The sequence below is a fragment of the Gouania willdenowi genome, chromosome 12 (assembly GCF_900634775.1).
Source record: "Gouania willdenowi chromosome 12, fGouWil2.1, whole genome shotgun sequence".
NCBI lineage: Eukaryota > Metazoa > Chordata > Actinopteri > Blenniiformes > Gobiesocidae > Gouania > Gouania willdenowi.
The window spans coordinates 11,200,344-11,212,700 of NC_041055.1; the positions used below are offsets into that span (position 1 = coordinate 11,200,344).

The 12,357-nt window shown below is 37.8% G+C and overlaps 1 protein-coding gene across 7 annotated transcripts in view; it reads left to right on the forward strand.

The window, feature by feature from the left end:
* Positions 1-12,357, forward strand: part of tcf4 (transcription factor 4) — a 243,408-nt gene that overhangs the window by 220,806 nt on the left and 10,245 nt on the right. For all 7 annotated transcript variants that reach the window (XM_028462063.1, XM_028462064.1, XM_028462062.1 and 4 more), the window contains one exon: positions 11,385-11,523. In XM_028462063.1, coding sequence (XP_028317864.1) covers positions 11,385-11,523 — 139 coding nt within the window. The remainder of the gene's footprint in view (positions 1-11,384; positions 11,524-12,357) is intronic.

Consider the following 12,357-nt stretch of genomic DNA (forward strand, 5'->3'; position numbering starts at 1 on the left):
TTGAATTAATACTTAAATACATTTCTCTTTTAAGAGAAAATACAACTGTGTGTCTTACCTTTGCCACAGACCGATCAGTCCCTTTTACTGTACAAAGACATTTGATCAATTCACAGACTGTAGCTTTTTTTGAAAGCTAAAGAATATAAAAGCTATATCCCTGAAATGTGGTTACATGCTAGCATGACATATTAATCTCTTGGAAGTTTTAATATATCATTGTAAAGTTAAACAGGTTTGTAAAATGTGATACAGTTTTTTAACCCAAATTGTCCAAATTTTGCAGCTGAGCAGACATTGATTTTCCCTTCAAGTTCTCTAGCCTCCAAAGGAAATGTGTGTGGACAATATACAGCTTATGGTGTAGACTAGAGTCATGATGAGACATGTTGATGATTGTCTTATATCAGCTGTTTGGTTCTCGTTTCAGACTGGCATGAAATGTCAGTCTGGCCGAGGTTTTTACACTTTAAAAAGTAAATGTCTGATTTATTTTATTGTTTATTTTATTTTTCATATTCAGTTTGAATTAGGGCTTTGCAAAAATTCGATTTAATCAATTTAGCAAATTCGAGTTTAAAAAAAACAAAAAACGAAAATAAGAAATAGTTTTTTTCCACCACAGTTTTTTGGACTTTTTTGCGTTCCGTCCTTGTGGGTTACCATAGCCTCCTCTTTGTTTACATGTGTTTACCCTTTGAGTAGGCTATATGTGTGCCACAGGCATGTTTAATTTTTTATTCGCACTATGCTGAGATGCTGAGAGAAGAGTTTATTATTTTTTTAATTGTAATGTTATATGTTATAAAATATGTCGTTATCTGATTTCTTAATCAGAAAATTTAAGCTACTGTGAAGTTGCTGTTGCACTTTTGCTTAAACCTGGGTTAAAGCTTGAAATAGTTGAATGACAGAGAATCATTTACTTATTATTTTGGAATCATTCTATGTATTTTAACTCTTGAGGACAATCACAGCAATAAAGTTGCACTTTTGACAATATATCTGATGTCTGCAGTCATTTTTAAGTGCAAATTTTTCTTTAAAGAATCGGATAATGTTTTTTTAGGCAAAATCGCCCAGCCCTAGTTTGAATATTGAGAAGCTCGTTCAAAGTCAAATAATTGAAAGATGTTTATTAATAATAGTAATAATAAAAATAATTTTTTTGTCCTTTTTCCTTCTTAAAATATCAAATCGATCCTGTAAATCCAATATCGTGCATCATATCGTGTATTAGATAGATAGATAGATAGATAGATACTTTATTCATCTCCAAGAGAAATTCACAGTTCCAGCAGCTTACAGGTATGGGAACACAGGGGCATGCAGGGAAAGTACAATGTAGAAATTTAAAAATTTAAAAATTAAGAAAAAAATTTAAAACAGTGCAAAGAAAGTACTAAGGTAAAATATAATGGTATAATATCGAAATACAGTATAGTGTGTGCCAGTCCAGTTGAAGTGCAGTTGTGCAGATGACAGTGTGCAAGATACAGTAGATGTGTGTGTGTGATAAAGTGCGTGTGTGACAGAGTGTGCATGGTGTGATTAGCATTAAGTCCAGTGTTCTATGGTTGATTTTATCGCCCCCCCCCCAGAGTTGTTAAAGAGCCGCATGGCGTGGTGGAGGAACGATTTCCTCAGTCTGTCAGTGGAGCAGGACAATGACAGCAGTCTGTCACTGAAGCTGCTCCTCTGCCTGGAGATGGCGCTGTGCAGTGGATGGTGTGGATTGTCTATGATGGACAGTAGCCTGTTCAGAGTATTAGTATATCGTCCCACCCTTACCTTTAAGGCTTGGATCAAATGCCTAATTTGTCTGATTTAGTTGATTCTTGTAATTATGTTACACTCTCACACTGCTCTAAAATTGTTAAAATTTTTGCTCGTATTTAAAAAAAAACGTACATACACTTATTAACCCAATCATCATTCTCATGCTCTCTAACCGTGTGGAACTTATGGGCGTGAAACGTGCTGTTGTAGATGCTGTTTGGTGCTATTACTGAGAGGACCAAAGCAGACTTTATTGTGTGTCACAGTGCATGTTACACCACAGCTTTAATGTGCGCAGCAGGCTGTGGGCGATGCCAGCAGTACTTCTGAGCTCTCACTACAGTAGCCTGAAAGCTTTGTCCCACCACCATCTCTGCTCTTTGTTAAACTATTTACTTTGAAGTGCTCTATTGTAAATGGAGAGCACCTGTGTTGGAAGGAGATGTGTGTGTGTGTGTGCGTGTGCGTGCGTACGTGCGCACGATGGCCGACTCCCACAGAGATTATCTGCTTCTCACGCATGTCTACCCAGCTGTCTCTCTCTCTCTCTCTCTCTCTCTCTCTCTCTAACTCTGCTGCCCCCAGCGTACATGTGGGATCTGTCTTCCTGCTTTATTCCTGCTAAAGCGATTATAATCTAATACAATTTATACTCACTAAGCATTTTATTAGAAACATTAGACCAATGTAGAGCAATTGACTTTTTTTTTCACTGACCCCCACGTATATATCTCATGCAGACAGGATTGAGCCTTAGCCAAACATTTGAAATAATCTCCACACACTTTGACAGCCCAAGTTTGAGAAAGACTGCTTGAAAATGCTCATAGCAGCAGTCATTTCATTTCATTTCATGTTTTTCTTCAATGGAGGAAACGCTAGTGACTATTTTAAAATGTAATATTGCTCTTTTTCTTAAACATCCCCTGTAACTTGTGTATAATTTGGCTTTCAGTCCAAATAGTTAATAGTAGCACATTAAAAAAAACACTTTGAGTTTATGAATAAGTATTGAAAGGTGATCATCTGACATTTTAAAGCAAATTGTAAATAAACACAGATTAATGAATGAAACCAGTGAAACAGGAGAAGAAAATCAGAGTGAAGGGTGAGTGCTTACTTATGAGTGTTTACTTGTGAATTGTAAAATGTGTGTGTGTGTGTGTGTGTGTGTGTGTGTGTGTGTGTGTGGGTGTGGGTGTGTGTGTGTGTGTGTGTGTGTGTGTGTGTGTGTGTGTGTGTGTGTGTGTGTGTGTGTGTGTGTGTGTGTGTGTGTGTGTGTGTGTGTGTGTGTGTGTGTGTGTGTTTATTCAGGCCCTGGATTATTAACTGTTAGAGAAACAACCTCATTACCGTAAGAGAAAACACACAAATCCCTGTGAGTCAATACACACTTACCGTACGCCCACATATTTTCATTCATAACATGTTGATGCCATTATTATTACTATTATTAATAGTAGTAAGTAGCATTAGCATAAAATTCCAACAAAGCACAGTTATTGAATTAGATCAAATTACTTAATAATTTAGCATTGCACGTTGTGAAACATCAAAACAGTTTAGGTGTTTCATAACCAGTTCATTGAATAACTCATACACTTTGATATAGTGTTTTAAGCATGCATGCACTTCTCTCACACATGCCCTGCGTATTTAGAGCATGTACAGGAAGTTTACAGAAAAACATTTGGTTAGAATAGAAATGGCCGAGGCACAGTAAGGAGTGATGTCATCTCTCAAATGACTTCATTGTGTTATTGTTCTCATGCACGCGTACACTGGTTTAAGGCCTCTGTTCTATACGACTTTACCAGACCATATTTACATATTTTTAGTCACTTTTTAAAGATCTGTGTGGATTTATTTGCTTTTCCCTCAGTGTTCCCACATGCATAGTGCTCGACCACATCCATCCACACAGCTGTATGTAGTTTGGCTGCATTAGGGTGGGGTGAGAAGCCTGCAGGCTGAGGTCATAACTCTGGAAAAACAGGTGGTAGACGAACGATGGGAAGAAAGAGTGGGAACGAGAAAACATTAGTTTTTTAACATTTCGATTTTGAATGGCACGAAACTGGAAGTGGATCCTACTTCTCGTTTAAATGAAAGCACTCAAATTGAAAACAAACGCAGGGGGAGGTAAAAAGACAAACAGACTAAAGATAGCACGTTTTTGCTTTTCTGTTGGGCTGTCTGCCTCTAGTGATGTGTTGAAGTCACGCACGCTCGCTGTTTACAGCATCCAGGCTCAGTTTGAAGGGCAACTCTAAAAAGAAGGGGAAAGGTTAAGAGAAATTACTTTCTCTCTCTCTTCCTCTCTCCATTAAGCTGTGTTACCGTTAGTGAAATGGATCATAATCTGCATCGCTGTGCTGTAAAACACACTAATGCCTTTTGATACTCTGCCGAGACTAAATTCAGTCCCATAAGCTGATGGAAATCTATCAGCCTCCCTCCACATTTATCTTCAGTACAATGAAAATGGAAGAGTGATAAAGGGATGCCTAAATGCTGCATTGTGCTGTGTTTTAAGAGTAAATCCCTGTAGTCTAATCCCAAGGTCATCCTAAAGTGAATGGTGATCATGATGATGCAAGCTTTGAAAACATTCTTATGTATATACGTACCTTAGGTCTGGGCGGTATACTGGTTCATACCGAATACCGGTATATAGTTTTGTTATGATATGAATTTTTAATATACCGCCGTACCGGTGTATTTGATTACACACTACGCTGCACCGCGTTTCAGACCATACCCTTTTCAACGTTCCAATTCTAAAAAGGAAAGTAAACAGTAGCGCTCTGGTGTTAGTTGCGGTGTAAATCATACGCGTAAATGGATAAGAAAGACACAGTTGAAATATATATATTGATATCGGCGATATTGTAATTTTCTATATCGGCAAAATAGAATACTCGATATATCTTGAATCTCGATGCATGTGCCTGGCTCTATGTAGCAATCAGGGAAGATTTTTGTTTTCCGTGAATGCTACAAATGTGATCTTACTCGTGGAGTGCATAGCAGTGCGTGAACATTTGTATCTCCCCATGCTGATCCGTTTGAAAGCATTATAAGTTTTTCCTCACTTCATTTCTCTCCATTTCAAGATGCCACATCTAAATAATACCTCAAAGTCTAGGAGCAGACAGCAGCCGGCGACCTCCACACATGCAGTTACTCCAGTTATTCTGATCCATTGAGATGGACCAGAGGTGCAGCTGTGTGTTGTGCTACATGTGCTCTGTAACTTAACACAATACTTCCTGTTTCCACATTGGGGTGTCCCATAACAGCAGCCTAATGGCCTGATGGCGTGGAGTGGCTGTGGATCGATGTGAACTATTCAAGACGTGGTGAATTTGGGTGTGTGCGGAGCAAAATATAACCCGATTCGACAATATTCGCCACACTTGTAGCGCCGCATACTGTATTCAGGTGAGCAGTAGTCGTGCGCACCCACTTTAGTAATAGAGCGTCACAAAGTCTGGCAAGTTGCCACTGACCCGTTCCATTTTTCATACCTTCACTTGAAATTTGAGGCGCTTTAACACAAATATAGATTCCTTGTGTTCGGAACGTGTCGGGGCTCTGTGTGCCCCCAGCATAAAACTCACCTACCTTGATATATGGTTTTCAATAGGGCCCTATAAAATTGATGTTAACGGAATCGCGGACGTAATCACGGAATGCACCAATGAAAACGGAATCCAATTTTGAATGCGGAAATTGACAGAATGTAAACAAAATGAGGCAAAAAACGTTTTTTTTTTCCGGGGACGGTTCATTAGGTGCAGCACCCGTCCCCCTCCTATCATGGCCACTTCAAACACCACGTCCATTGTTTTTGTTGAATCATTACGGTCTGGAATGATGTCATCAGGATCATTTAAATTAGGTTAATTTGAATTTAGTTGATCAAAACGTAATCAATAACCTTGCTCAGAATCAATAAACCAATGTCACTCAATTCCCTGAGGGGGAATTGAGTGACATTGATGCTGCTCTCATACATCTTTACATGACATAAACATTAAAAAGGAGCAGTCAGAATAATTCATATCACTTCAACTTATTTCTACCTTTTAAATGTTTTAAATTACATTTGTATTCTTGACATACATTTTTGTAAAATTATTGTTTTCATTTTTTATTAGTTTTCATTTTGTTTCCTCATGAGTTAAAAACCTAGTATTTTGGAAAACACCCTATTCAAGGGTTACAAGCTGCTGTTAAGGTAATGCCACCAGACACCAACTCACACCTCTATTTGAGTTCATGTCTTGAGCTAAAACTTTGGAGGACAATCCTGGAAAACGCTGCTCACCAAAACAAGCAGACTTTCTGTCAGTGGAAAATGTGGCTTTGCTTGGTCTGATGGAAGTTGTGCTTTAACACCGAGTTCTTTGTGACACAGTTAACAGGTGCTTTCTGTCAAAGGGCTGATGTGTGTGTGCAATGTGCATGCATGTGTGTCACAGACCGCACTAAAGGTAACCAATTAACTCTAACTAACTTAGCAATAATCTTACAATACTGACATTTGTGAATTTATTTAATTTACTTATTACAAAGTAATGTGAAAAATGAGATGTTATTTTAAAATGATGTGTTGTTTTCTTTATTCTATCATATTATGACAGTGTAAAATGTCAAGCGGAGTGCTGAGTTATGTAAAACTAAAATACCTTCTAAGATCTAATCCAGGTGTGGTCTTATTTCACTTATAACACTGTCAGCTTTCTGTCGTCCATTAGCTTTGTTCTTTTGAATAATCTCAATAAACCTGAATAATTGTGTCCAGCGTGACTTATTGTTTGAGATTAATTTATGCAAACAAGTCACCTACCACCCCCGTCTGCACTAATGCACACAGTCATCCCTTCACCTGCAGCTGCGTGTCAGCAGACCAAACCATTACAAGACAGGTGATGAGGGAGGATTAAATCATCTCAAATGTATCATTGTATCCTGTAGTGTAAATAAATGGAACAACTGCTTTCATTTATCATTACTATAGAGTCGCAACTGCATAATTTTCAAAGTAAAATACTGCCTTGTGAAACCTGTCCATCTAATGAAGAGGTCTGAACCCTCCAGTGATAGCTTGTGTTTACAAAAACTAGTACAGTGCCCGTCTGGTTTAATTCTATGGGACATGTGCATGATAAATGTGTTTGTTTTTTTACTCATTTTTATATATTTTTTTTGTTTGGTGTATTTTTTGTATGTTTTTTGAAGTCATTATGTATCTTTTTGTTGTCTTTTTCTGCATTTTTTGTATAATTATTGTTTTTGATTGCACGTTCTGGAGTCATTTTGTGTATTTTTTCTATAAATATTTCATTTTGTGTATTTGGACTCATTTTCATATTTTTGTTGTCGTTTGGTGTATTTTTCTGTAATTTATGTTTTTTGGTGTCATTTTGTGTGTTTTTTGGAGTCATTTTGTGTGTTTTTGGAGCCTTTTTATATATATTTTGGGCATTTCTGTTGTTGTTTTGTGTACTTTTTATATCAATATTTTTTAGTTTTTAGTTTTATTTTACTAATTTAGTATATTTTTATTATAAATACCTTATGTGTGGTGAGGGTGTGTTTTGCGATGTGTGTGTGACTTGCTACCTGTCCTCCTGGTTGCCGTGTGGGACTTTCTCCATCTCCTCTGTTGGTTCTCTCTCACACACGCACGTGCATCAGCTGCGCGCATGCACATACTCCGTCACAGGTTGTTGAAACGTGAGAGAGAAAAAAAAAAACAGTTTTTTGGGAGCCGTAATCTCAAAACAAAATGAAAATAAACATTTTGCAACACACTTAAATAACATTTAGCAGTACAAAAACGTTTTTAATATTGACCATCTTTTGTGGACTGGAGGAGGGATTTTTTCCACTGATTATTAGAGGTTGTAAATGAACAGAAAGGTGCGCTAGCGCCTCCTCCAACTATTATTATTATCACCAAAACCCTAAAGGGAACTTTGAAAAGAGGCGTGACTGCTTTGTACATATCTTAGCCTATAGACCTCCTGTACTTTGTGTATAATTTATTTATTATATCATTGTCTTCCCTCCTATCTGCTCTCCTCATTTACCTAAATTAAGCAAGAGAGAGGGAAGGCTTGTTAAAATATAAAAAGGCTTTGATTAAAAATGTACACCACCCTCTCTGCTGCCATTTTACATTTGTGAATCTAGGCTGTGATGAAAGGCAGAGATCGGAAGGAAAAGACAGAAAGGAAGACAAGAGGCAAATAATAAATAAGAGCGTGTGAGCAGACTCAGTTGGAGGTGGCTCAGATTCAAACGCGCGCGCACACACACACACACACACACACACAGTGATGAGCAGCCATGCTGACAACCCAGGGTGACATTTTGTGTTATTTGCATTGAGAGAGAGCAGAGTTTGCCATGTGGTGGCCGTAGCTCACTGACAGGTTGAAGGTTTAACAAGGAGGCAAATGAAAGTGGAATTTATGGACGATTGTCATTTTGTTACCCTGACTCTTATCTAATCATTCTTTTACCCTTCGCTCACAATTTTACCTCTAATTCGGAACCTGAACTTCAACGTACTAATGCTGATAGGTAATAAAAGTAAAAACATTTGTCAATAACAGAATCTACAGAGCTTTTACTAGGGGTGTACATTATCATGAATCTAACGATATGATGTCAGAATACAATATATCCCCATACTGAACAATACGATATACATCACAATGTATGGCAATATCAACAATTACAAAATGGTATGAAACACAATGTATTTCTTTTTTATTTTAACTTTCAAGGACAAATAAATGGTAACTTACAGTAATTCATGTACCAATCTCTAAAACAAGTGGTATGTTTATCAAACTGTCGAATCACATTTTTAAAAAAAAGTTTAACTTTTGCTTCTACAACAGATCCTGATTCGTTAAGTTCTTAAATTAAAAAAAAAAAACCTTCCAAGCTAGAATGCATTGAGGAGTGAGGTAGTTTAACAAGGTCTGATGTGGTTCACTGGTGTTTACGTGCTATGCATATGTTATTACAATTAAATGTGTTTTGATTAAAAAAAACTTAAAAAAAATACACACAATTTAAAAAATTGATTTTAACATTTATGATAATGGTGTGATGAAATATCACAATATATCGCTAAATTATAATTTTTATTATTTTCAATCAAGATTGTCTAATAAAGAGCAGCTAGAAGTTCTGAACCCACAGAACAACATAGCATCAACAACTGAGTTGCTTCAAAACTCATAATTTTACATTCCATAAAAACTTTCTCTCTCATTTCAGTAAGGGGAAATATTTAAATGACTATTTTAAAAGCTGACAGAATGTTTTTAATGGATTGAATTTGGTTTTGTTTGACTATTATCAAGGCTTGTGAAAAAGGTTTTAGTCTAGTATTTTAGTGTTAAGCTAACTCTCTACTGCACTCCAACAACATGTCAGCTGGTTCCGGTCATGTAGCTTCCATCGGAACGGAGGCTCAAATCATACACACGAATTCTAAACAACTCGTACCCACAAGGAAAAGTCCAAATTATAATTAAGAGCTACTCAAAAATGAAAACATACGCAGATATTTGTGGTAAAAACAGAAAGCTCAGTTTTTTTGCTTAAACTCAATGTGACATCAGCTGAAGAAAAACGTCACTGAATGCCAATTTGTCGGACTGAACCCCCCCCCCACCAAAGCAAAACCCAACTCACATGAGACCGATGTCAGACTGAATGAATGAGGGGAAATAAAATGCCAGTTGAGTCTGATAATCATGCTGTTAAAGGCCCTCCACTCTGCCTTTCAGCTGCCACTCAGCTTTGATTAGTGTTCCCAACCTTTACACGCTATTCACGCGGAGCCTGTTGTACCGTACACACACATCTATCAGGGTGTCTATCTATCAACTGTCCTGCTGACACCTTCAAAGTGAGACAAATCTCAGGAGAGGGCGAGTCACACACACACACACACACAGAAAGAGAGAGAGAAAGAGCATCCTGAAGCACAGGATGCCACAAGAAAGCTGGCATCACTCTCCCTCACACACACACACACACGCACAAGTACACAAAAGGAGTCCATCTCGTGCCAAAACAGTGAGTCGCTGCTGGAAGCTGCTTGGTGCTCTGGGAATTAGAAATCCCACAATTAAACATATGGGCATTAAGATAATTGTCAGTTGTGTGCGTGTTCGTGCGTGCGTGTGTGTGCGTGTGTGTGTGTGTGTGTGTGTGTGTCAGACAGATGGATAGAATTCAGAGAACTTTCACACACACGCACACACACACATGCATGCCCCCTGAATTTCTCTAATACCACACATGTGAAAAAAGGAAGACCCCATTTAACAAAGAAGAAGACAGAGGAAAAATAATAAATACAACCTGTGATATCAGAAATAAACAAACACAAAATGAAAAAGTTTGCAAAAGAGGAAATAAACATAGTCAGAATTGGAAATGCATGAAATCGAGACAGATGAAGGCAGAGACTGCCCCCTCCAGGGCGAGGACAGAACTACTGCATCTACAAAATAAAGCCAATTTCACTTTGTGTTGTGATGTTATTTTTAAAATGATGTTTTTATTTTAGTTGTAAAAGAGACCACTTTAACAAACTGAATTTTGCAAAATGAAATAGTGTGCTTCATTGTTTAAAGATATAGGCCGACATATTGTACTTTAACAAAAGACTGATGACATTTTCTAAATTGTATATTGAATGTTGCAATGAAATATTATCAGTACTATGTTTAAAATATCATTCAATCCCTCAAAATAATAGTTATTGCTTTATTGAGAGTCAAAAATACAGCAGCTGTGTTTGGCAGTGAAAGCTGAAAGCTGGGGATGTCTCCTGTGTTTGTCTCAGGGGAAAAACTCCACCTACACAAAAACAGCAAAGGCATCAGTGAGCTTGTGTTATTTTAAAGCCAGTGACGTGCGATCAGGTTCAGGGGTGGTGAGGCACTGACTTTTTCAGAATTAACAAATTGTGAAAACGTCACTGCATCACAAACATCACTGAAATGTTCCTTTATAGGTTTTTAAAATCCTTCAATTCCTCTGATGTTGATAAAGAAGGATTGAGTTATTATGTAAGATTAATCAAGAAATAAATACTGCTCCAGAATTCATTCTATCAAAAAGTTATTTTATTAAAATAAATAAACAATTGTCAGTTTTTGCAGAAAGATTTTCCTTTTTGTTTTGTTTTTTTACTGTACTGTCGTAATATGTCAATTCTTCTATGTAAATAGTTCTCTCTGTTTGATACATACTATGCTGTCCTTTGGAAAGCAGATGTCGTTGTATCTCATGTCGAATGTTTCATGACCCTGAACTACATTGTTTAATAATGATTCACATTTTCCCAATAAATGAAAGTGTGGAACAAACGTGTTTGAAAACAATATTTTATGTGTTATTGTCTGATGTAAATTGCTAACTTAGGATTTGGGGATAAGGGAATAGTTGTTAAAGATCAGAGCTAAACACAGAAAGCTGGTGAGGTTTTAAACCCACAGACTCTACAGTTAATCACACCTGATCAGATCTTCTGTGAAAATGTGTTTGTGTGTGTTGTTCAGGTGAGCTCTCACAGAGAAGACGGGGGTCCTGGGGGCGCCCTGCGTGCCGGACACTCCATGGCCGGTCAGGTGCCTGGTCCTCAGCTGCCAGTCCAGTCTGCAACCTCACCTGACCTCAGCCAGTCGGATCCGTACCGCGGTAAGACTCGTTCACATGTCTTCCAGTGAGAGAAGAAAGGCATCATTGTCCTCCAAGTTTCTGCTTTGTAATGACTTTTACTATCAAATGAGGATGTGACCTTTGGATGCTTAAATTACAGGACAGCTGCATTCTTCTGTTGGTCAAATGCATGACAGAGCACACAGACACAAGCAGCACAGTGTGGAGTGATGAGAACACAGACTGTAGCTTTTAACAGAACGCTTTGACCTCAACGTCTACCTTAAAAATACTATCATCAGGTTGGTCCGACTGTATGATTGGCTTGCTTTTGATTGGGCGACTGTGGATCAGTGGTAGAGTGGGTCCTCCAATAACCGAAGGGTTGGAAGTTTGAATCCCGCTCTGTCATTGTCCTTGTGTCCTTGGGCGAGGCGCTTTACCCACATTGCCTCGTATGAATGGGTATGAATGTGCATGAATGAAGGTGGTGGTCAAAGGGGCCGTAGGCGTGAAATGGCAGCCATGCCTGTGTTAGTATGCTGCAGTGCAGCTGTGGCTACAATGTAGCTTACCGCCACTGGTATGAGTGACTGATGTGAATGAATAATAGTCCCTGTACGCACTTTTGAGTCTCCTCGAAAGAAGCGCTATATAAATTCAAGCCATTATTATTATTCATTTCTCAGCATTTCTAGCATTCCTAAACTCATTTTGATATTTTTTTACATTTACTTATTTTTACGTGATGTTCTTTTATTCATCATAATGAAGGATGGATGGATGGATTCTACCTTTTCCACTTACCTTTAAGTGGTTGATTAAAATAGATAAATCTGTAAAGCAGAGACTGCCGCAGAGAAATCTACTATT